We start from the raw sequence: 26,718 nt of genomic DNA, 5'->3' as shown, positions 1-26,718 counted from the left end.
CAGACGTGTAGAAGCCATTTTTATACTGAGGCAGAATCAATGACATCAATAAGCTTTATCGCAATTGGTCGGTTCAGTCCAAATTTATACCATCATCCAAATGATACCTCCTACTGATTATACCGCGCACCCCTAATCACAGGTCTTTTATTCTTTTCTTTTTAGCCCTTGCTTAACAGGAGACAGACCTGACTAAGGTTGGGCATAACTAATTTTTATTTGGTGTTGACTAACGTATAAAGGGATTGCATAGACAGTCACTTTTAAGCAGTGGCGGGCAATTCATTGGTCAACATAATTGTTCGAAGGCTTATCCCTAGTTTTGCATGAATATATAGGGAAGGAAAGAATAGTAGGCTACCTGGCGGTCCACTTCTGGGAGAAGCTGTAGTAGCTGCTGCTGGGACTGGGCTGGGAATGCTGTAAAGGTTCTCACATTAATGAGAGCTCTGATGTTGGTGTTGACAAGAATGGAGCCTGGCGTTTCAAAGTCCACATCCACCCCTCCTCGACTCCTCTTCATCGGTCCTAAAAATGCCAAAACAACAAAAACTCATTAAGAACGCTAACACAAACTGCTACTAGCAAACAATTGTGATTCTTATACAGTGCTATGAAAAATAATTTCCCCCCCTTCTCAAATTCTTATTATAGTTTCCCCACTTTAATGTTTAATACCGTCAAACATACACTATATATTCGCTCACCTGACTTGACTCAAGTCAACTCAAACTTAAGTGACATCCCATTCCTAACCCGTAGGGTTCAACATGAAGTCTGTCTACCCTTTGCAGCTAGAGCAGCTTCAACTCTTCTGGGAAGGCTGCCCACAAGGTTGAGGAGTGTGTTTACGGTAACCTTCGGCCATTCTTCCAGAAGCGAATGTCAGGTCTCACACTAATGTGGGACGAGAAGGCCTGGCTCTGAGTCGCCGCTCTAAATCATCCCAAAAGTGTTCTATCAGGTTGAGGTCAGGCTAGTTAAGTTAATCCACAACAGACTCTGTTATCCATGCCTTTATGGACCTTGCGTTGTGCACTGGTGCGCAGTTATGTTGGAAAAGGAAGAGGCCATCTCCAAACTGTTCCCAACAAGTTGGAAGCATGGCATTGTCCAAAATTTCTTGGTATGCTGAAGCATTTACAGTTCCTTTCACTGGAACTAAGAGGCCAACCCAGCTACTGCAAAACAACCCCACACCATAATCCCCCCTCCACCAAACTTGACACTTGGCACAATGCAGTTAGACAAGTCATGTTCTCCAGGTAACTGCCAAACCCAGACTCCTCCATCAGATTGCCAGATGTAGAAGCGTGACTTGTCACTCCTGAGAATGAGTCTCCACTGCTCTAGAGTCCAGTGGCGGTGTGCTTTACACCACGGTATCCAACGCTTTGCATTGCACTTGGTGATGTACGCCTGTATGGTTTGGATGCAGCTGCTCGGCCATGGATACCAATTCCACGAAGCTCTCTGCGCACTGTTCTTGAGCCAATATGAAGGCCACATGAAGTTTAGCGGTCTGTAGCGACTGACTCAGCAGAAAGTTGCCGAGTTCTTCATACTATGCGCCTCAGCATCGGCTGACCCCGCTCCGTCAGTTTGTACCCTCACAAATGCGCTTCTGGAAGAATGGTTACAAATTCTCAAACACACACCTCTATCTTGTGGACAACCTTCCTAGAAGAGTTGAAGCTGTTTTAGCTGAAAAGGCTGGACCGACTTCATATAAAACCCTATGGATTAGGAATGGGATGTCACTTAAATTCATGTGAGTCACGGCAGCTGCCAGAATACTTTTGGCAATATAGTGTAGATAATTTACTGTTGGGATTTTTATCCACCTAGCTTTTGATACTAAAGATCATAATAGATTAAAAAGTAGAGCTATATGGCATATAATAAACGGATGTACAGTTACCTGTATGACATATCCGTACGTGCCGTTTAACAATGCAGAATCAAACAAGTTGAAGACCACTCATGGGGTTTCCCAAGGGTCTGTGATAGGCCATAAACTATTCACAATTTATATCAAATACATGCTGTGTCTCAATCAAACTATTCGAGTGTCTTATTCGCTGATGACGACTCTATACTGCTCTGGAAGAAACCTCGAGCAGCTTCTGAGTACTGTGGAAAATTAATTATATACATGGGGGAGAAAAAACAACTGGTTTGCCTAATTATCGCTGAATTTAAACCAAATTTTATAGTTTTTGCCACGAGACACATCAAGCACTAAGTCAAAATGTTCGTCAACCCAAACGACCCAGAGAGGGCACTCCACCCTTTTCCAACTGAGGACCATGGCCTCAGATTTGATTTGGATTTATCAAATTAAACTAGTTTAATTCAAAACAGCAGAAAAAATAACAATAACACAATAACCTACTTTACCACAGTACTCAGAAGTTGTTTGAAATCAGAAAAAGTTATGGCTCAAGGGATACAAGTGTTTTTTAAAAATCCAAGACAAAAACAAACAAAGGTGAGTCTCGGTTAGAGGAGTTTATCTATGGAATAATGAAACGATTGAAAAGCTGTGACTCACTGTGTTTGAAAATAAGTTTATAAATATAGAACTCAAAATATATATGCAACAGGTATAAACATGAGAAACTGCAGAAATGCCAGAACCTCTGGATGTGTTCGCTTGAGTGTAACGAAAATATATGTATAAGCACGTGGACAAAATTGTTGGTACCGTCTGTTAATGAAAGAAAAAGCAAACGGGTCGAGTTGTCTCAGGTTTGAAGGGTGTGTTGCATGTTTCAGCTCCTTCCACAGATGTTTAATAAGATTTAAATCGGGGCTCATAGAAGGCCACTTCAGAATTTTACAATATTTTTCTCTTAGCCATTCTTGGGTGTTTTTAGCCGTGGGTTTTGGGTCATTATTCTGTTGCAAGACCCATGACGTGCGACTGAGACCAGGCTTTCTGACACTGGGCAGCACATTTCTCTCTAGAATACCTTGATGATCTTGAGATTTTATTGTATCCTGCACAGACTCAAGACACCCTGTCCCACATGCAGCAAGGCAGCCACAGAAGATAACAGGTTTTACAGTAGGAACAGTGTTCTTTTCTTGGTACGCTTTATTTTTGCTTCTGTGAATTTGGAGCTCATGTGCCTTGCCAAGACAATCCAGTTTTGTCTCATCTGTCCATAGGACACTCCCCCAGAAGCTTCATGTGTTGTCAACATGCAGTTTGGCAAATTCCAGTCTGGCTTTTTTATTTTCAACCTCCTTGGTCATCTCCCATAAAGTCCACTTTGGCTCAAACAACGACTGATGGTGCAATCTGACACAGATGTACCTTGACCTTGGAGTTCACCTATAATTTCTTTGGAGGTTGTTCTGGGCTCTTTTCTTACCATTCATACTATCCGTCTCTTCAATTTGTCATCAATTTTCCTCCAGTAGCCACATCCAGGGAGGTTAGCTACAGTCCTGAGGATCTTAAATTTCTGAATAATATGTGCAACTGTAGTCACAGGAACATCAAGCTTACTGGAGATGGTCTTATAGCCTTTACTTTTAACGTGCTTGTCTGTATTTTATTTTCGAATCACCTGAGACAACTCTCTCCTTTGCTTCCTCTGGTCCATGATTAGTGTGGTACACACCATTTAACCAAAGAGCACAGTGATCACTTGTCACCTTTTAAATAGGGTGACTGACTGATTACAAGTTTGAAGACATCTGTGATGCCAATTAGAGGACACACCTTGTTTCAACACATCCCTATCTTTTCTAGAGGTACCATAATTTTTGTCCAGGCCTGTTTCATAAGTTTGTTTTAAAAAATAATTCCATTGAACTTGAATTGTGGTTCAATGGAATTATTTTTAAAAACAAACTTATGCAATGTCTGATTCTCGGTTAATTTTCACTAAAATGTGTATTTATTGTTACTTTTTTCAGATTAAAGTTATTTGTGTGACCACTGTGGGTTTTTCCATTAATAGAGGGGTACCAACAATTTCATCAATGTGTGTAAACGTGTATGTAGGAGTACAAGGGTTAAATGATAGAGGGCTTTGTTTTTGTTTTGTTTTCTTTGCTTTTGGGATACTTAACAGTAAATAATATTAACATGACATGAGTCAAGATTTATATACATGGGATAAGGACAAGTTACCTTTTTTTTATTTTTTTTTTACTTCCTACTCCCTTTGAACAAGTAAACTGTGCTGAATGAAGAGTATTGATGTTCTTTTCCTTTGATTTAAATACTTTTATTATTACTTTTGACTGTTACCCCTCCTGGAAGCCGTCACCTTATTGTGGTGGAGGGGTTTTGTGTGTCCCAATGATCCTAGGAGCTAAGTTGTCTGGGGCTTCACGACCCTGGTAGAGTCACCCATGGCAAACAGGTCCTCGGTGAGGGACCAGACAAAGCACGGCTAAAAGACCCCTATGATGAAAAATATTCATGGGTTTAGGTTTCCCTTGCCCGGACGCGGGTCACCGGGACCCCGCTCTGGAGCCAGGCCTGAAGTTGGAGCTCGAAGGCCAGCCCATGGTGGCCGGACCTGCACCCATGGGGCCGGGCACAGCCTGAAAGGGTAACGTGGGTCCCCCTTCCATTGGCCCACCACCTGTGGGAGGGGCCAGGTTCAGTGTGACCTAGGCAGTGGCCGAAGGCAGGGACCTTGGCAATCCGATCCCCGGCTACAGAAGCTGGCCCTAGGGATGTGGAATGTCACCTCTCTGGCAGTGAAGGAGCCCGAACTGGTGTGTGAGGTCGAGACGTCTCGAGTAGATATAGTTGGGCTCGCCTCCACACACGGCCAGGGCTCTGGTACTAGTCCTCTTGAGAGGGGTTGGACTCTCTTCCATTTTGGAGTTACCCATGGTGAGAGGCGCTGCGCAGGTGTGCCCCCCAGCTCGGCGCCTGTACGTAGGGTTTCACCCCAGCGGACAAGAGGGTAGCCTCCCTCCGCCTTCGGGTGGGGGGACGGGTCCTGACTGTTGTTTGTCCCTATGCCCCAAAGATCAGTTCAGAGTGGAGCCCTTGGGGGGGGTGCTGCTGCTGGAGAACGCTCCCGCTGGGGACTCCATCGTTCTGCTGGGGGACTTCAATGCTCACATGGGCATTGATGGTGAGACCTGGAAGGGCGTGATTGGGAGGAACGGTCCACCCGATCAGAACCCCAGCGGTGTTCTGTTATTGGACTTCTGTGCTCATCACGGATTGTCGATAACGAACACCATGTTCAAGCATAAGGGTATCCTCACGTGCACTTGGCACCAGGACACCCTCGGTCGCAGTTCGATGATCGACTTTGTGGTCGTGTCATTGGACTTGCAGCCGCATGTCTTGGACACTCGGGTGAAGAGAGGGATGGAGCTGTCACCTGATCACAACCTGGTGGTTAGTTGGCTCTGATGGTGGGGGAAGATGCCGGTCCGAGTGGACCGTGTTCCGCGCCTCCATTGCTGAGGCGGCCGACCGGAGCTGTGGCCATCGTGCCGGCAGACCCCGAAACCGTTGGTGGACACCAACGGTGACGGATGCCGTCAAGCTGAAGAAGGAGTTCTATCTGGCCTTTTCGGCCTGTAGGACTCCTGAGGAAGCTGATGGGCACCGGCTGGCCAAGCGGAATGCAGCTTTGGTGATTACTGAAGCAAAAACTCGGGCATGGAAGGAGTTTGGTGAGGCCATGTAGAAAGACTTCGGGAAGGCTTTGAGGAAATTCTGGTCCACCATCCGGCGTGAAGCATTGCACAATCAACACTGTGTATAGTGGGGATAGGGCACTGCTGACCTCGACTCGGGATGTTGAGTCGGTGGGGAGCATACTTCGAAGACCTCAATTTCACCGACATGCCTTCCCATGAGAAAGCAGAGTCTGGGGTCTCTGAGGCAGGCTCTCCTCTTTCTGCGGTTGAAGTCACCGAGGTGGTGAAAAAGCTCCTCAGTGGCAAGGCCCTGGGGGTGGATGAGATTCACCCGGAGTTCCTAAAGGCTCTGGATGCTGTGGGGCTGTCCTGGTTGACACGCCTCTGCAACATTGCGTGGACATCGGGGACCGTGCCTCTGGATTGGCGGTCCCCTTTTTAAGAAGAGGGAACGGCGGGTGTGTTCCAACTACAGGGGGAAATCAAACTTCTCAGCCTCCCTAGTAAGGTCTATTCAGGGGTGCTGGAGACGAGGGCCCATTGAGAAGTCGAATCTCAGATTCAGGAGGAGCAGTGTGGTTTTCGTACTGGCCGTGGAACAGTGGACCAGCTCTACACCCTTGGCAGAGTCCTTGAGGGCGCATGGGAGCTCGCCCAACTAGTCTACATGTGTTTTGAGTACTTGAAGGCGTTTGACCGTGTCCCTCGGGGAGTCCTGTAGGGGGGTGCTTCGGGAGTATGGGGTACTGAACCCTGTGATACAGGCTGTTCGGTCCCTGTTTGGTCCATCAGTAAGTCGGACTCGTTTCCAGTGAGGGTTGCACTCCGCCAAGGCTGCCCTTTGTCACAGATTTACAGACAGAATTTCTAGGTGCAGCCGAAGCATAGAGGGGGTCTGGTTTGGTAGCCTCAGTATTGCATCTCTGCTTTTTGCAGATGATGTGGTTCTGTTGGCTTCATCAAGCCGTGATCTCCAACTCTCAACTTTGGACCACTCAGTAGCAGTCCAATCATTTGTTTTTAGCCTAGGCGAGACGCTGGAGCAGCCAAGTGTGAAGCGGCTGGGATGAGAATCAGCACCTCCAAATATGAGACCATTGTCCTCAGTCGGAAAAGAGTGGCGTGCCCTCTCCAGGTTGGGTATGAGATCCTGCCCCAAGTGGACGAGTTCTAGTATCTTGGGGTCTTGTTCACAAGTGAGGGAAGAATGGAACAGGAGATTGACAGGTGGATCGATGCAGCGTATGCAGTGATGCGGACTTTGTATCGGTCTGTTGTGGTAAAGAAGGAGCTAAGCCTTAGCGATAGGGTGAGACGCTCGGTCATCCGGGAGGGGCTCAAAGTAGAGCCGGTGCTCCTCCGCATTGAGAGGAGCCAGACGAAGTGGCTGGGGCATCTGATTCGGATGCCTCACGGACGCCTCCCTGGTGGGGTGTTCCAGGCAGAGCCCACCAGGAGGAGACCCCTGGGACAACCCAGGACACACTGGAGAGACTATGTCTCCCAGCTGGCCTGTGAATGCCTCGGGATCCCCTCGGAAGAGCTGGATGAAGTCGCTGGGGAGAGAGAAGTCTGAGCGTCCCTGCTAAAGCTACTGCCCCCGCGACCCGACCTTGGATGAGCAGAAGAAAATGAATGGATGGATGGACTGTTATGTTTATATGTTCAACAAAAATCAACATCAAACAATTCTGCAAGGAAGGGTGGGCCAAAATATCTCGAAAGAGATGTGAAAGCCATTTGCCAGTTGTAGAAAACTGCTTGATTTTAGTTAGTTTTTTTCTTCCTAATAAATAGAATAATTTAAAAACAGCATTTTGTTTACTTTGGTTATCTTTGTCTGATATTTGCATTAGTTTTATGCTCTTAAACAAAGTAGGGAAACACACAAAAAAAAAAAAAAACATTTGAGAAGGGAGAAAATACTTGTTCACGGCACTGTATTCATTATTACAAAAGGGGTCCAATCCATTGATTTAAGGGCAGCAAGAGGAATTTACTGACCCTCATTACCCAAGTGTCACTATTCTAAGGAATAGGAAGGCTTACCCGAGGGCACGTGCTCTCCATTGACTTTAAGAGGAGTGAGGACAACACGTGGCATCATGACTGCTTTCTTTCGCTGCCTCCCTGACTGTGGCAGCATAGATGATGGTGGTTGTGGGGATGGTGGTGGGTTGGACACAAGAAGTGAAAATTCTACATTTAAAGGTTTTCAATCAACCAAGTCCACACAAATGGACTGATGAAAAGGTTGTTACATGCTACAGCCACCCTAATAGGGTAGCCTGTTTTGGAGGATGGTCCTGACCTGTCGGGACCGGCTGAGTCTGGTCTGCGTGTGCTGAACATGTTGGACCTGCTGAGTGTCAGTCCGTCCCTGCAATCCTGCTGCTCTGCTGAGACGGGTCTGAGGCTGACTGGTAGATTGCAGCTCAGTGGAACCGGTAACACTGGATGAAGTTTCATCTGTTAAGGCTGTAGGTCGGGAAAGACAAGACTTACTCGCCTGTGTATCATAACCAGGTTGAAGTTTAGTGCCAGATCATTATTTGTAATTTCATTACTTGCCATTTACAAATAAAACACGCTCGCTGCCGTCTGTACACTAATGACTCACTTGCAAGTTCAAATTCATTAGTCTAAACCAGTGGTTCTCAAACGTTTTACACCAAAGTACCACCTAAAAAAATACCTCTCCAAGAACCAACATGATTCTACGATTGCTTTGATAGTCCATTTTGTACTATTTATTCTGTTTTACCTGTTTATCATATGCATGTTCAGAATAAATATCACAACTAATATTGCCACTAACGTTTTGCACAGTTTGAACATTACGACTGTCCTTAAATATAGCAAAATAAAACATTGTTACTTAATGATTCAATTAAAATGCATTGCAGTTTTAAAACGAGTAGTTCTTAAAGATTGAATGCAAATGTATAACTAATATACAACTGAACTGTCCTAAGACAAGGATTCTTTCGTATTTCACTAGAGGGAGCATGCGTACCACGAAACACAATTTCACACTCACTGGTCTAAACCATTGACAAAGTTATCTGTACTGTGTGTTACCCAAATTGGAGGCAGTGGTCTCAGTGGAGTTGCAGCTCTCCTGCTCCGTTGTCTCAGTGGGGCCAACTGCTGCACACTCTGTGATGGTGGTGTTGCTGGAGGTAGGGGTAGCAGCGCTGCTCACCAGCTCAGATGGTGTTTCTGACTCTGAAGTCTTTGTCCACTGCAGAGCATTCTTCTACAGATCAGACAGAAAAAAATAGGAGAAAAGGGAAGTGAATCACCTCCTCTCTGAAGCTAACCATCATCATACAAATATTGATACAAAGTACTTAAAACATTTGTTTCACCCAACATTTTTGCATTCATGTAGTTACAAAGTAAGTCAAGCTCAAATCCATATATCAATTTCCATTCAGATTAATTGGGAACACTGCTCATTCTATTCCGAATCAAAACGTTTTTTCTTTATCCATTTTTTTGTGATGTAAAGTGAATGGTAAGCTGTTAAAAAAACTAGCACTATCCATCTGTATTTTCTTTAAAGTGCCACTAAACAGGCCAAAACATTGTAAATTCAACAATATACAGTGGGTACGGGGAAAGTATTCATGCCCCCTTAATTTTTTCCCCCCCACTCTTTTTTTAAATATTGCAGCCATTTGCTAAAATCATTTAAGTTCATTTTTTCCACATGTACACACAGCACCCATATTGACAGGAAAATAAAAACAGAATTGTTGAAATTTTTGCAGATTAATATTACACAGCCATAAGCATTCAGACCCTTTGCTCAGTATTTAGTAGAAGTACCCTTTCGACCTAATAAAGCCATGAGTCTTTTGGAGAATGACGCAGTGTTTTTCACACCTGGATTTGGGGACCATCTGCCATTCCTCCTTGCAGATCCTCTCCAGTTCTGCCAGGTTGGATGGTGAACGTTGGTGGACAGCGATTTTCAGGTCTTTCCAGAGATTCTCAATTGGGTTTAAGTCAGGGCTTTGGCTGGGCCATTCGAAAACAGTCACGGAGTTGTTCTGAAGCCACTCCTTCCGTATTTTAGCTGTGTGCTTAGGCTCACGGTCTTTTTTGAAGGTGAACCTTCGGCCCAGTCTGAGGTTCTGAGCACTCTGGAGAAGGTTTTTGTCCAGGCCCTGTACTTGGCCGCATTAATCTTTTCTTCGATTGCAACCAGTCTCACTGTCCCTGAAGCTGAAAAACACATCCACAGCATGATGCTGCCACCACCATGCTTCACTGTTGGGACTGTATTGGACGGGTAATGAGCAGTGCCTGGTTTTCTCCACACATGCCACTTAGAATTAAGGCCAACAATTTATATCGTGGTCTCATCAGACAAGAGAATCTCATTTCCCACTATCTTTGAGTCCTTCAGGTGTTTTTTTTTTAGCAAACTCCATGCGGGCTTTCATGTGTCTTGCACTGAGGAGAGGCTTCCGTCGGGCCACTCTGCCATAAAGCCTCGACTGGTGGAGGGCTGCAGTGATGGTTGGCTTTCTCCCATCTCCCGACTGCATCTCTGGAGCTCAGCCACAGTGATCTTTGGGTTCTTCTTTACCTCTCTCACCAAGGCTCTTCTCCCCGGTTGCTCAGTTTGGCCGGACCGCCAGCTCTAGGAAGGGTTCTGATCGACCCAAACGTCTTCCATTTCAGGATTATGGAGGCCACTCTGCTCTTAGGAACCTTAAGTGCAGCAGACATTTTTTTGTAACCTTGGGCAGATCTGTGCCTTGCCACAATTCTGTCTCTGAGGTCTTCAGGCAGTTCCTTTAACCTCATGATTCTCATTTCCTCTGACATGCACTGTGAGCTGTAAGGTCTTATATAGACAGGGGTGTGGCTTTCCTAATCAAGTCCAATCAGTATAATCAAACAGAGGTGGACTCCAATGAAGGTGTAGAACCATTTTAAGAATGATCAGAAGAAATGGACAGCACCAGAGTTAAATATATGAGTGTCTGAATACTTATGGCTGTGTGATAGTTCAGTTTTTCTTTAATAAATCAGCAAAAATTTCAATTACGTTTTTTTTCCTGTCAATATGGGGTGCTGTGTGTACATTGAGGAAAAAAAATTTACTTAAATGATTTTAACAAATGGCTGCAATATAACAAATTTAAGGAGGTCTGAAAACTTTCTGTACCCACTGTAATAATACACCACAAAGAAGAGTAATGTTAAGTCTGACAATGAATGAATGGATTAAAAAAATAAAAATAAAATCCCAATGTAAAATAAGGCTTCAAAATGGTAAAAGAATTAGACATTATTTTAAGGTTCCAGACACTGTGGGCGTGTTGCTGGGTGCTCTGAAAATCCTGCCACCCCAGAACTTTCAGCTGTCAATCAAATACTTCCATCAGAATCAGAATCATCTTTATTTGCCAAGTATGTCCAAAACACACAAGGAATTTGTCTCCATCACGGCCCCTCTGCGGTGAGAGGAGCGATGCACATAGCACATGCTTTCACTGGCCACAGAGTGTCATTCAGCTCTTTTAGTTTCAGTTGAAATTCAGCGAGCCGTTAATCGACGCAGGGACTCGGCCGCAACACGCCGTGGAGGCGGCGGGGGAAATCATCTGTGATGCACGCACTGGCTACAGCCGGATAAATTCTGTATTAAGATTCTGAAATTGGGTCCACATCATAATGTTAATCTTGGAACAAAGATACTGCCATTTTATTTTAATAGCCTAAGCAATACAATACAATTTATTTATATTTAGTAAAATGTGACGTTCCAATACATTTTTATGTCCGGAAATTAAACCTATGAGATTTAAAGCTTTCCTCACTCTTTGAACATACTTTATTATTCAGAACACAACCGTACGTACACATTGTCCAGTATCAGTAACAAGTTCAGCTGCTGGTGGAACATACATCTATTCTTCAGAACACAACCGTATGTACAGTGGGGCAAAAAAGTATTTAGTCAGCCACTAATTGTTCTTCCACTTAAAAAGATGAGAGGCCTGTAATTTTCATCATAGGTGTACCTCACCTGAGACAAAATGAGAGAGAGAAAAAAAAAAATTCAGAAAAATCTGTCTGATTTTGAAATCAATTAGTAAATTATAGTGGAAAATAAGTATTTGGTCAAGAACAAAAGATCATCTCAATACCTTTTATATACCTTTTGTTGGCAATGACAGAGGTCAAACATTTTCTGTTTTCTTCACAAGGTTTTCACACACTGTTGCTGGTATTTTGGCCCATTGCTCCACGCAGATCTCCTCTAGAGCAGTGATGTTTTGGGGCTGTTGCTGGGCAACACAGACTTTCAACTCCCTCTGAAGATTTTCTATGGGGTTGAGATCTGGAGACGGGCTAGGCCACTCCAGGACCTTGAAATACTTCTTACGAAGCCACTCCTTCGTTGCCCGGGCGGTGTGTTTGGGATCATTGTCATGCTGAAAGACCCAGCCACGTTTCATCTTCAATGCCCTTGCTAATGGAAAGATGTTTTCACTCAAAATTTCACAATACATGGCCCCATTCATTCTTTCCTTTACACAGATCAGTCATCTTGGTCCCTTTGCAGAGAAAGCCCCAAAGCATGATGTTTCCACCCCCATGCTTCACAGTAGGTATGGTGTTCTTTGGATGCAACTCTGCATTCTTTCTCCTCCAAACACAACAAGTTGAGTTTTTACCAAAAAGTTCTCTTTTGTTTCTATCTGACCATATGACATTCTCCCAATCCTCTTGTGGATCATCCAAATGCTCTCGAGCAAACTTCAGACAGGCCTGGACATGTACTGGTTTAAGCAGGGGGACACGACTGGCACTGCAGGATTTGAGTCCCCGGCGGCGTAGTGTGTTACTGATGGTAGCCTTTGTTACTTTGGTCCCAGCTCTCTGCAGGTCAATCACTCGGTCCCCTCGTGTGGGGTGAGATCTTGCATGGAGCCCCAGATTGAGGGAGACTATCAGTGGTCTTGTAGGTCTTCCATTTTCTAATAATTGCCCCCACAGTGGATTTCTTCACACCAAGCTGATTACCTATTGCAGATTCAGTCTTCCCAGCCTGGTGCAGGTCTACAAATTTGTTTCTGGTGTCCTTTGACAGCTCTTTGGTCTTGGCGATAGTGGAGTTTGGAGTGTGACTGTTTGAGGTTGTGGACAGGTGTCTTTTATACTGATAACGTCAAACAGGTGCCAATAATAAAAGGTAATGAGTGGAGAACAGAGGATCCTCTTAAAGAAGTTACAGGTCTGTGAGAGCCAGAAATCTTGCTTGTTTGTTGGTGACCAAATGCTTATTTTCTACCATAATTTGCTAATAAATTCTTTAAAAATTAGACTGATTTTTTTTATCATTTTGTCTCTCATAGGTGAGGTATACCTATGATGAAAATTACAGGCCTCTCATATTTTTAAGTGGGAGAACTTGCACAATTGGTGGCTGACTAAATACTTTTTGCCCCACTGTACACATTGTCCAGTATCAGTAACAAGTTCAGCTGCTGGTTAACACAAATATGAAATCAGTCGTTTACACGGCAGCATATTAATGCATGTAGGGATGTAAGACAGTATCTGGACAATTTGAAAGTGAAGAAGTTAAAAAGGTGGTTTGGGAGACTATGAATGTGGCATGGTTGTTAGTGCCAGACAGGCTGGGCTGATTGTTTTAGAAACTGTTGATTTACTGGATTTTCGCACACAACCACTTCTAGGTTCTAGTATATAGAATGGTACGTAAGATAGAAAATATCCAGTAAATAGCAGTCCTCTGGGTGAAAATGCCTTATTGATGTCAGAAGGTCAGAGGAGAATGGTAGACGGGTTCAAACTGATAGAACTTATACAAATTACCACCTGTTACAACCGAAGTAGCATGTCTGAACGCATAACTCATCAGCAGAAGACCACATCGAGTGCCACTCCTGCCAACGAAGAACAGGACATTGAGGCCACAATTTATTTGCATTGATTCACTAAAAAGCCTGGTCGGACGACTCTTAATTTTGGGTGCAAAACTAGGATGTTACATATATCGCTGAATGTCATAAAAAACCGTCAGATGTGTAGCGTATCATTCAACTGGTGATGATCATGAAAGGAGAGTAGGAGATTAGACGAGTCTTACTTTTGTGAACACTCCAATCATGGGATTTCTCTACATTACTGGCAATCTGAATTCAAGTTCTGTAGGATCCTCTCAATGGGTTTTCCAGAGGCTTTCTTGAAGGCTTGATTATGCTCGCAATGTAGTGGTTTTAGCAACTGTTGATGTTATTCTTGTGCATGGGTAGGTGGACTGGACACAACCATCTACATGTTCTGATTAGGCTTGATCTTCAAAAGCTCTCTCCTTTGTTGCTAGATAGTTTTTGTGGTCACAGAATGATATCGTTACCTCAACAGTTGAATTCTGGTAGAGTTTACACACTGAAAGCCAGCTCTCTCATTAATACAGCTGGTTACATCTGGCAACTTTAATATTACTAACTAATCTAAATGTATCAACCATTCTTTAGCATTGTTCTTCCTGAAATCACTATTTGCTAAAGCACTGAACTGCAAGCTTAATATTCCCTCTTTTCGACATCTCTATCAACTCCATACATTTCTTAAAAACTGAAGTGTTTAGCCACCTTCATGCAGACATGCTTCTACTGTAAATCTGACTTTGGAATCACTGTTGACTGACTGGTAGTACATCTTCAGTTTTATCTGAACAATAATGCATTGATGACACCTGATATTCGCCTAATAGTAGATTTTGACATTATGAAGGGATCATATGACACCTTTCATTTACACAAGATCACCCCTGCAAAAGTGGCCACAATAAAAAGATGCCCTTCTAGCATGCGCACACCAATAATCCTATTGACTCTTTTCCTGTGACAATATACAATTTCCGATTTTGAAGACTGTCGCCGTATTGGTTGGGCGAATGCAAGTAAACGGCACAAAAGCGACCCTACACCAAGCGACTTGGCTGAACCCTACTGAACTGTTGCCCAGAGTGCGGGGTTTGGCAAATGTTTCCATGAGTGGCCAATGAGTCTACCACTGGTTTTGGGTGCACACCGTTGCAGCTTACAGCCAATCAAAATGCACAGAAGCTTTCACTCACACTGAAAATGCACTTCAGGGTTTGCGAGCCATAACGCTGTGCCACCTCAAGCCATATAAATAGTGTGTAAAATACAGTACTGTGTTTTACATCAATACTTAATTATATTCATGTGGATGAAAAAGCTAAGCTTGTTACCAAAATGTACGTTGGTACGTTCAAATGAAAGGAGTCAGTGAGACGCGTTGAAATATCAACACTCTTGCTTTTATTCTCTCTTTAGCTTTAGACTATCTTTTTATGGTTTAATAAATGTGATCAACTACAATATACTGTATATACAGCTGCTGGTCATATAATTAGAATATCATAAAAAAGTTGATTTATTCCATCCAAAAAGGGAAAATTGTATATTATATTCATTCATTACACACTGATATATTTCAAACATTTCTTTTAATTTTGATGATTATAACTGACAACTAATGAAAATCCCAAATTCAATATCTCAGAAAATTAGATTATAACTTGAGACCAAAAAAATTATATTTCTAGAAATGTTGGCCAACTGACAAGTATCAACATGACAAGTACGAGCATGTACAGCACTCAATACTTAGTTGGGTCTCCTTTTGCCTGACTTACTGCAGCAATGCGTTGTGGCATGGAGTCAATCAGTCTGTGGCACTGCTCAGGAGTTATGAGAGCCCAGGTTGCTCTGATAGTGGCCTTCATCTCTTCCGCATTGTTGGGTCTGGTGTATCAAATCTTCCTCTTCACAATACCCCATACATTTTGTATTGGGTTGAGGTCAGGCGAGTTTGCTGGCCAATCAAGAACAGGGATACCATGGTCCTTAAACCGGGTACTGGTAGCTTTGGCACTGTGTGCAGGTGCCAAGTCCTGTTGGAAAATGAGATCTGTATCTCCATAAAATTAGTCAGCAGCAGGAATCACAAAGTACACTAAAACTTCCTGGAAGACATTGTTTTTTGTCAATGTCTATGTCTCCAAAGTGTTCTGTAAATTGACTGTCTGTTGTACTAGAGCGGCTCCAACTACCGGAGACAAATTCCTTGTGTGTTTTGGACACACTTGGCAAATAAAGATGATTCTGATTCTGAAGACTGCGTTGACCTTGGACCTAAGGCAACACAGTGGACCAACACCATCACATGTCATGGCGCCCCAAACCATCACTGACTGTGGAAACTTAACCCTCGACCTCAAGCAACCCTCTCCTCTCTTCCTCCAGACTCTGGGACCTTGATTTCCAAAAGGACATGCAAATTTTACTTTAATCAGAGAACATAACTTTGGGTCACTCAGTAGCAGTCCAGTCCTTTTTGTCTTTAGCCAAGGCGAGACGCTTCTGATGCAGTCTCTTGTTCAAGAGTGGCTTGACACAAGGAATGCAACAGCTGAAACCCATGTCTTGGATACGTCTGTGTGTGGTGGGTCTTGAAGCACTGACTCCACCTGCAGTCAGTCCACTCTGGGAATCTCCCACACATTTTTGAAGGGGTTTTGTTTCACAATCCTCTCCAGGGTGCGTTTATCCCTATTGCTTGTACACTTTTTTCGACCATATCTTTTCTTTCCCTTTGCCTCTCTATTAATGTGCTTACACACAGAGCTCTGTGAACAGCCAGCGTCTTTAGCAATTACCTTTTGTGCCTTGCCCTCCTTGTGAAAGGTGTCAATGAGAGACTATTTAAAGGCCTTTGAAGGTGTTTTTTTGTGAAGTAGCTGATTAGAATGTGGCACCAGGTGTCTTCAATAATCTATCTCTCCACAATATTCAAATTTTCTGAGATACTCAATTTGGGGTTTTCATTCGTTGTCAGTTATAATCATCAACATTAAAATAAAGAAACACTTTAAATATGTCAGTCTGTGTGAAATGAATGTATACATTATACAAGTTTCATTTTTTGAATGGAATTACTGAAATAAATCAACTTCATGATATTCTAATAATATGACTAGCACCAAACGTCTATACAAGCTCCCTCAGGGCATCCACATATGCAATAGCTCAATGTGCGGGGGTGCGTCAATCTGCAACATTTATTTTTATGCAATGGTCAGGTCCAATCGGGTTCGACTGCATCATGCAGTGTGCGGCAAGCTTAACCTAATAAGTTCAGAACGGCCGGCGAAGTGGGGTTTCACTGCTGTGTTATTGGTTGCTCCAACGAAAGAGGACAGTGTACGGCATCGTTCTTTCGATTTACAGCTGTCACCAAGAATTAGTGCGAGAAAACAAAGCAACTGTCAACTTACCATTCTTAGCTGGCTAGGATGCGTACAAGTTATCTTCTGTTGTTGTAGTAATGTCTTGATCAGAAAGTCCAGTGAAAATGGGGCATTGTTTATTCTTATGTCATGTCATTTTTAAGGCCTAATTATTGATGAAAGCACTTATAATCATACCACTTTCCTGAAATAAGATCTAATCCCCTCCGATAACTCCCTAAAGACTTATTAGCCATCATTTGTCACTGTCAAATTGTATTTTTGGTGGCAATCCGCAATGGCTGTCGTTGTGACCAGCGCCCGAATATACAGCAGCTGAAATAAGTATTTAACATCTCCATTTTACTAAATATACATCCAAAGGTGCTATTGACCTGAAAATTTCACCAGATGTTGGGAACAACCCAAGTAATCCATACATACAAAGAAAGTAGAATATACTCAGAAATTAAGTTGTGTAAAAATGTGAAATGACACAGGGAAAAATTATTGAACACATGAAGGGAGGTGCAAAAAGACATGGAAAGCCAAGACAACACCTAAAATCTATCAATCAAACAGCAATCTAGTGCCTTGTCAGTGCATATGAATATCAGCTCGTTCATTCCTAATTGATGACCTACAAAAAGGTCTCAGATGCTAGAATGGCCCAGCCAATCACGTGACTTGAATCCAATTGAAAATCTATGGAAAGAAAGGAAACTAAAAGTCCATAAAAGCAGACCATGGAACCTTCAAGATTTGAAAACAGCTTGTGTGGAGGAATGGGCCAAAATCACACCAGAGCAATACATGCGGCTAGTTTCTCCATACAGGAGGCATCTTGAGAACATCATTGCAAACAAAGGCTTTTGTACAAAGTATTAAATAAATACCAGTTGGCGTGTTCAATACTTTTCCCCCACTCATTTCACATTATTACACACAACTTAATTTCTGAGCTTATTTGTTCTTCTTTCTTTGCACGTATGGATTACTTGGGTTGTTCCCAACATCTGGTGAAATTTTCAGGTCAATAGCACCTTTGGAAATATATTTAATGAGAAAAATGGTGACGTGTTAAATACTTATTTCATCCGCTGTACGTCACCAATCATAACAGTCAATTCCACATCTTTGCTTCATTGGTTATTGTCATCAGTGATCACAATACCTTCTTCCTTGGCAGAGAATGTAGTAGGACCCTCACTTATTATCTTTTTTGAAGGTGAACCTTCGGCCCAGTCTGAGGTCCTGAGCACTCTGGAGAAGGTTTTCGTCCAGGATATCCCTGTACTTGGCTGCATTCATCTTTCCTTCGATTGCAACCAGTCGTCCTGTCCCTATAGCCGAAAAACACCCAAAGCAGGATCCTGCCACCACCATGCTTCACTGTTGGGACTATTGCACGGGTGATGGGCAGTGCCTCCACACATACCGCTTAGAATTAAGGCCAAAAAGTTCTATCTTGGTCTCATCAGACCAGAGAATCTTATTTCTCACCGTTTTGGAGTCCTTCAGGTGTTTTTTAAGCAAAGTTCATGCGGGCTTTCATGTGTCTTGCACTGAGGAGAGGCTTCTGTCGGGCCACTCTGCCATAAAGGCCCGACTGGTGGAGTGCTGGTTGACTTTCTAGAACTTTCTCCCATCTCCTGACTGCATCTCTGGAGCTCGGCCACAGTGACCTTTGGGTTCTTCTTTACCTCTCTCACCAAGGCTCTTCTCCCCCGATTGCTCAGTTTGGCTAGATGGCCAGCTCTAGGAAGGGTTCTGGTCGTCCCAAACTTCTTCCATTTAAGGATTATGGAGGCAACTGTGCTCTTACGAACCTTAAGTGCAGCAGACATTATTTTGTAACATTGGCCAGATCTGTGCCTTGCCAAAATTCTGTCTGAGCTCTTCAGGCAGTTCCTTCGACCTCATGATTCTCATTAGCTCTGACATGCACTGTGAGCTGCAAGGTCTTATATAGACAGGTGTGTGGCTTTCCTAATCAAGTCCAATCAGTATAATCAAACACAGCTGGACTCCAATGAAGGTGTAGAACCATCTCAAGGCTGATCAGAAGAAACGGACAACAACCGTGTTAAATATAAGAGTGTCACAGCAAAGGGTCTGAAAACTTGTCGTTGTGTGATATTTCAGTTTTTCTTTTTTAATAAATCTGCAAAAATTTCAACAATTCCTTTCTTTATGTCAATATGGGGTGCTGTGTGTATATTAATGAGAAAAAAATAAATGATTTAAAAAAAAATGGCTGCAATATAACAGAAAATTTAAGGGGGCCTGACTACTTTTGGTAGTGCGACACCGCAGTGGTTAGAGAATGTATTTGTATGCTGAATATTTAACGATTGACAGTTGCTCTCATCCACTATTTACCTCGTGGGTTTCAACAGCTCTATTATACACTACATTGGTGTATATTCACTTTGAGGGGGAGACAGGGAAAGTTAAGACTCTGCAAAGCCTACATCATACCAAAGCAATGTACTGCTTTGTTGTAATTCTGAAGTCCAGCAGTAGGGGGCACCAAAAATGGCAGATTATAGCTTTAAATGCCTGCCGACTTTCAACTGAAATTTGAGGGTATTTACAGCCAAATATGTTGAATGGTGTAGGGATGACAACAGTTTGTACATATGCCTACTTCTTTTTAAGATACCAAAAGTAATGGGACAATTTAACAATCATAAATCAAACTTTCACTTTTTAATACTTGGTTGCAAATCCTTTGCAGTCCCTGGTGAAGACAAACCCCTTTACAATATTTGGCCAGATCAAGAACACTACAGGAGGTAGGGGTATGCAGAGCTGCCAACCTATAAAAAATTGCTTCCAGAACAATTTTAACAATTAGTCTGAATTTCCATATTTTCAACATTTTGTCAAGAACATTACTCTTTAAGTGACGTGTCCAGTAAATACCAATTAATTTCTGGTTCAGACACGGCATCCTGTGTGGACACATTTTATTTTATATTTATATCGCTAAATACATTACTTAGCCAGTTATTTTCTTGTTCAAAGTTGGTTACTCTCCACGAAAACACGGTTCCAGCCAGACCTATATGACAAGTGTAATGTACCACCAAATCACTTATTTCGATGTTTTGCAATGGCATGTAACAGTAGCTTAGCAATTAGCATGGCTTTGACATAGTCTTCGCGTCGTCTATCCACTCCTCGTCCTTCCTTCGTGACACTTGTAAGAAGCACGGTAAGAAGTTTAGCTTATTCGCTACCTTGGAGGTGATCAGTGACTTGGGCCTGGTACACACAAAGATTTTTTAACTCTTAAAAGATTTTTTTATCTGCTAGAGACCCCACATATAAAGATAAAAAATTGGGCATTCAACAGTTTTAGTCACCTTGTGGTCCGAGAATCTCAACATAGCAGTCCACACAGATTAAGATTCTACTGCAGCGCCGATCTCGAAGTCTCATTTGATCACACGTAATCTCACAAAACCGAAGAAGAAGAAACACTTACGGCTTTGCGCCGATGTTTCTCGAACGGTCCCGAAGGTTGCCGGAGCTAAGAACCTTGAAAATGGGGATGTTCTCTAAAAACAATACTTGTTGTCTGAAGAACCCACTTTTATACAGACAACAATATTGGGTTAGACATTTTTGTTTTCATTTACGGTCGCTTCCGTGTTAGTCAGTCTTGGGTGCTTCTTTGATTGGCTACATTTTATTCCTCTAATTCATCTCAAAGGTCTTCTATCGGGTTGAGGTCAGGAATCTGTGCAGGCCAATCAAGTTCATATACACCACACTCACTTATCCATGTCTTTTTGGACCTTGCTTTGTGCATTTGTGCACAGCCATGTTCGAAATAGAGCTGTTCCCACAAAGTTGGGAGCATGGAATTGTCCAAAATATTGGCTTCTTAGTTCCAGTAAAAGGAACTCTGAAGGATACCGCATACCAAGACCTTTTGGAAAATTCACTGCTCACAACTTTGCTGGAACAGTTTGGGGATGGCTCCTTCCTGTTCCAACATTACTGTGCACCAATGCACAAAGCAAAGTCCATAAAGACACGGACGACAGTCTGGTATGGATCAGAATCATCTTTATTTGCCAAGTATGTCCAAAAACACACAAGGAATTTGTCTCCGGTAATTGGAGCCGCTCTAGTACGACAACAGACAGTCAATTGACAGAACACTTTTGAGACATAAAGACATTGAGAAAAACAGTCACTGAGCAATAAAGGGTTGCTAGTTATTTGGTAATGCCGGTCCATTTTTTTTTTTTGGGCAATTGTGCAAAAAGATGCAGAGTCCTCTAGCACTTAGAGCAGTTCGAATGACTAATATTACAATAGTCCGGTGCAATGACCATTGTGCAAAGGGCGCCGAGACTTCAAGCGAGTAGTACGATAGTCTGAACTCGACTGGCCTACACAGAGTCCTGACACCAACCTGATAGAACACCTTTAGGATGAATTAGAGTGCACACTGACAGCCAGGCCTTCTCTTCTAACATCACTGTGTTACCTCAAAAATGCGCTTCTGGAAGAATGGTCAAAAATTCCCGACACACACTCCTGAACCACGTGGAAAGCCTTTTCGGAAGAGTTAAAGCGATTATAGCCATAAAAGGTGGACCAATGTCATAATAAACCCTATTTGATTAAGAAGGGGATGTCACTTCAAAACACATGTCAGTCAAAGCAGGTGAGCGAATACTTTTGGCAATTATAGTACCGTAATTTCTTGTGCAAAATGCGCACCCCCAAAGTTGACCTCGAAATTCTGGAAAACCCTTATGTATTTTCAAATAATTATTCTGAAGCACTTTATTTGAACATAATTTATTCTCATTTACCTGCTCTTATTTGGAAATTTACAGCCCGACTTTTATATAGTAAATGAGAAAACACACAGTTGTGCTCATATGTTTGATTACCCAGCCAGAACTTGTAAGATGGGTATAATTCTTCAAAGAAAACATGAGGGGACAGATGAAACATTCTATTTTAATGGGATTCAAATTAAACTGTCAAGCATTTCACAAAATCATTATCTTCAAACAAAACATAACCATAAAGAAATTAATGATTGGTTGTTGTTCAGTCATCAGTTGTATTTAAAAAAATAAAATAAAAAATGTTAAAAATTTCACAAATTCTGCCAGGGTATATAAACTTATGAGCACAACTGTACATATATGCAGTCACAAGTCTCCCTGTCATATTGGAATGAAAGTCCAGGCTACACCGCTCTCATAACCTCTAGGTGGCGGTGGCATATTGGCATGAAAGTGTACAGCTTTTTCATAACCTCTAGATGGTGGCATACATTTATAAAATGGTAAGGTTTTTTTCCCATTTTCCCCTATACCCATGTATAAAGCGCACTATTGACATTTTTTTGGTAAAAAAAATGTGCATTATACACGAGAAATTATGGTATATTTGACTTTGCTTTGTTTTACTCTGCTGCCACGTCATCATTGCAAATGAGAATCTGTTCTTTAACACATTCACTGCCATTGGCAGCTTTAGAAATCAAATATTCATGTTAACTAGGAAGGCTGGCAGTGAATGAGTTAATTGCCTTACCCAGATAAATAAAGGTTAAATAATGATAATGATGATAATATGGGTATGTGATGCAATTTTGGAGAAGTGGGAGGATGATCGCGTTCACATACCTTTAGAGTGAACAAGCTCATCCGTCCAGGCAACTTAAAGAAGATACTGTTCTTGACCCGATCTCCCCTCACCTGAGAGTGAAGCATTGTTACCAGGCAGGCCAAAGGTGCTGTACCACTGTGTGAAAACAGACAATACAAACTTGTGTCATCGGGTACCGAGTATCAGGCTGACCAAACACCCAATTCACCTCCATTCGATGTTAAAGGTCCGATATTTTGGCTATTTAGACCTCCATAGCGTGAGTCTCTAACATGGACTTGGACACCAAAGTGTCAATTTAATTTCAAACACCTTGGTTTTGTCAAACAAGTGCCAGAAAAGGACCATTTGTATCCGCTTTGTCCATACCATAATCATCTTTATTTGACAAGTATGTCCAAAAAAACCAAGGAATTTGTCTCCGGTAGTTGGAGCCGCTCTAGTACGACAACAGACAGTCAATTGACAGAACACTTTTGAGACATTGACAAAAACAGTCACTGAGCAATAAAGGGTTGCTAGTTATCTGGTAATGCCGGTACAAATTATTTATTTTATTTTTTTCTAGCACTTAGAGCAGTTTGAATGACTAATATCGCAATAGTCCGGTGCAAAGACCATTGTGCAAAGGGCGTCGAGATTGCAATGAGTGTATGCAGTTTAAAGTGACCAGTAGTGCGATAATCTGGGACAATGTAGATTGTGCAGATGTTGCAGATACTCCTCAGTCAGTGTCCAAATGGGGCAGATGCTACTCTGGCATGAGTGGCCAGTATTGGTCAACAAAAGAAATGCAAATAGTGCAGCGTGGCGAGACTACTACAGTGAGTGCACGAGTAATATATAATTGGCCCGACAGAAATGTGACAACAAACGTGCTTTCTCAGAAGCCGTAGGAAGTACATCCCCTGCTGGGCCTTTTTGAGGACGGATTTGATGTTGATCACCCACTTCACGTCCTGAGAGGCTGTAATTCCCAGGAACCTGAAGGTCTCGACGGTTGACACAAGCCAGCTGGACACCGTGAGGGGCAGCGATGGAGAAGGATGCCTCCTGAAGTCCACGATCATCTCTACAATCTTGAGCGTGTTCAGCTCCAGGTTGTGTCGGCCGCACCACACCTCCAGCCGCTCCACTTCCTGTCGAAATGCAGACTCGTCACCGTCCTTGATGAGGCCGATGACAGTGGTGTCGTCTGTAAACTTCAGGAGTTTGACAGCCGGGTGCGTTGAGGTGCAGTCGTTCATGTATAGAGAGAAGAGCAGCGGAGAGAGGACACAACCTTGGGGTGCCCCAGTGCTGATGCTGCGTGTGGATGATGTGGTCTCTCCCAGCTTCACCTGCTGTGTCCTGCACGTCAGAAAGTGTAAATCCACTGGCAGATGGCAGGCAAGACGCTGAGCTGGAGAAGCTTGGAGGAAAGGAGTTCAGCGATGATGGTGTTGAACGCTGAGCTGAAGTCCACGAACAGAATCCTCGCCTAGGTCCCTGCACTGTCGAGGTGTTCTCGGATGAAGTGCAGTCCCATGTTGACTGCATCATCCGCAAACCTGTTCGCTTGGTAGGCAAACTGCAGGGGACCTGTGACGCTCTTGAGGTGCTCCAGCACGAGACGTTCAAAGGACTTCATGACCACAGATGTCAAGGCGACAAGCCTGTAGTCATTTAGACCAGAGATTGTAGGTTTCTTGGGGACTGGAATGATGGTGGAGGGTTTGAAACAGGATGGTACTTCGCACAGTTGCAGAGATCTATTGAAGATCTGTGTGAAGACTGGAGCGAGCTTGTCAGCGCAGACTGGATGGGGACACACGGTCTGGGCCTGCCGCTTTGTTATTTGGCTAAGACCACCCTCTTTCCTCTGATAGGCTGCCTCCGGGTAGAAGACCCACTTGTGAGCGCACACGTGTTTGTTATGTGGACAGCGCTGGCTAAGGAGCAGAGAGGTAGGACCAAATCATTGGTCGTGGATTATGTCACAGTACAAGAAGTTTTGTCATTGTCCAGCCCAATCTGGGTTATTGCCCACGATAGCTAATCGGGCCAATATCATGGCTAAAATTCAGTAGTCTGATCTAGGTATAAGATTAGTAGCCATAGACTAACGGCATGACAAAAAAATTGTTACTGTACCAAAAACAGCATTTTTTTCCCCTGAATGTACACACAGCACCCCATATTGATTTATTAAAAAAGAAAAACAAATATCACACAGCTGTAAGTATTCAGACCCGTTGCTCAGTATTTAGTAGAAGCACCCTTTTGAGCTAATACAGCCATGAGTATTTTTGGGAATGATGCAACAGGTTTTTCTACACCTGGATTGGGGGATCCTTTGCCATTCCTCCTTGCAGATCCTCTCCAGTTCTGTCAGGTTGAATGGTGAACATTGGTGGACAGCCATTTTCAGGTCTCTCCAGAGATGCTCAATTGGGTTTAAGTCAGGGCTCTGGCTGGGCCATTCAAGAACAGTCACAGAGTTGTTCTGAAGCCATGCCGTTATTTTTTTACCTGTGTGCTTAGGGTCATTATCTTGTTGGAAGTTGAACCTTCGGCCCATTCCGAGGTCCTGAGCACTCTGGAGAAGGTTTTCGTCCAGGATAGCTCTGTACTTGGCCGAATTAATCTTTCCTTCGATTGCAAACCAGTCGTCCTGTCCCTGCAGCTGAAAAACAACCACAAAGCACGATGCTCCCACCACCATGCTTCACTGTTGGGACTGTATTGGACAGGTGATGAGCAGTGCCTGTTTTTTTCCACACATACCGCTAAGAATTAAGGCCAAAACGTTCTATCTTGGTCTCATCAGACCAGAGAATGTTATTTCTCACCATCTTGGAGTCCTTCAGGTGTTTTTTTTTTTTTTTACCAAACGCCATGTGGGCTTTCATGTGTCTTGCACTGAGGAGAAGCTTCCGTTGGGCCACTCTGCCATAAAGCCCCGGCTGGTGGAGGGCTACAGTGATGATTGACTTTCTCGAACTTTATCCCATCTCCCGACTGAATTTCTGGAGCTCAGCCACAGTGATCTTTGGGTTCTTCTTTACCTCTCTCACCAGGCTCTTCTCCCCTGATTGCTGAGTTTGACTGGACAGCCAGCTCTAGGAACGGTTCTGGTCGTCCCAAACGTCTTCCATTTAAGGATTATGGAGGCCACTGTGCTCTTAGGAACTTTAAGTGCAGCAGAAAATGTTTTGTAACCTTGGCCAGATCTGTGCTTTGCCACAATTCTGTCTGAGCTCTTCAGGCAGTTCCTTTGAACTCATGAGTCTCATTTGCTCTGACATGCACTGTGAGCTGTAAGGTCTTATATAGACAGGTGTGTGGCTTTCCTCATCAAGTCCAAACAGTATAATCAATCATAGCTGGACTCCAATGAAGGTGTAGAACCATCTCAAGGATGATCAGAAGAAATGGACAGCACCAGAGTTAAATATGAGTGTCACAGCAAAGGGTCTGAATACGTAGGGCTGTGTGATATTTCAGTTTTTCTTTAATCATTTCAGCAATTAAATTTTTTTCTGTCAACATGGGGTGCTGTGTGTACACTGAGGGAAAAAAATAAATGATTTTAGCAAATGGCTGCAATATAACACAGAATGAAAAATTTAAGGGGGTCTGAATACTTTCCTTACCCATGTCAATGCATTTCCTTTGCTGGCATGTTGCCACATTCAGCAAGGCCACCATGTAGGCACGGGAGGCATGTCTGTTGGTTGGATCTAGTCTTATTGTACATCTGTGACCCAGAAATACGTGTGTCCCAGTCTATATTGTGCTATACCGCTAGTAAACCACAGTGGCCAATTCTGGAACAAACATACCGTCAACGGCAGTTTACCTATATTTTCTATTTTAAATTACAATGTTTCCATGTATAACATCACATCAGATGTTTGTGGTGACGTTACGCATCAATCTGATTACAAGACGACATGACTTAAAAGGTTGGAACATAAACGACTCACAAATTTCAGTTTTGTTCTAGAGAGCCAGTATTACATTTACATTCGTGCACTATGCCAACGTGCAGGTTTTGAGTTACGATTTTCTTCAAAATCTAAGAACATTAAATATATATAAACAGTATATACACGGTTCTTACGCATTTCAGATTTCAAAAT

At 43.0% G+C, this 26,718-nt stretch overlaps 1 protein-coding gene across 4 annotated transcripts in view; it reads right to left on the bottom strand.

Annotated features, from left to right (window-relative positions):
* asxl1 (ASXL transcriptional regulator 1) overlaps positions 1–26,718 on the bottom strand; it is a 54,291-nt gene that overhangs the window by 12,340 nt on the left and 15,233 nt on the right. For 2 of the 4 annotated variants that reach the window (XM_061791583.1, XM_061791601.1), the window contains 5 exons: positions 22,612–22,729; positions 8,713–8,890; positions 7,943–8,109; positions 7,681–7,765; positions 362–528 (listed from right to left, as the gene is read on the bottom strand). In XM_061791583.1, coding sequence (XP_061647567.1) covers positions 362–528; positions 7,681–7,765; positions 7,943–8,109; positions 8,713–8,890; positions 22,612–22,729 — 715 coding nt within the window. Of the gene's footprint in view, positions 1–361; positions 529–7,680; positions 7,766–7,942; positions 8,110–8,712; positions 8,891–15,352; positions 15,700–22,611; positions 22,730–23,545 lie in introns of those variants that run through there. The other 2 variants (XM_061791572.1, XM_061791592.1) reach the window with 2 other exon arrangements.

The sequence above is a fragment of the Phyllopteryx taeniolatus genome, chromosome 1, assembly GCF_024500385.1.
Source record: "Phyllopteryx taeniolatus isolate TA_2022b chromosome 1, UOR_Ptae_1.2, whole genome shotgun sequence".
NCBI classification, from domain to species: domain Eukaryota; kingdom Metazoa; phylum Chordata; class Actinopteri; order Syngnathiformes; family Syngnathidae; genus Phyllopteryx; species Phyllopteryx taeniolatus.
Note: the sequence above shows the minus strand (reverse complement) of the source record. Positions and strands in the feature narration are given on the sequence as shown.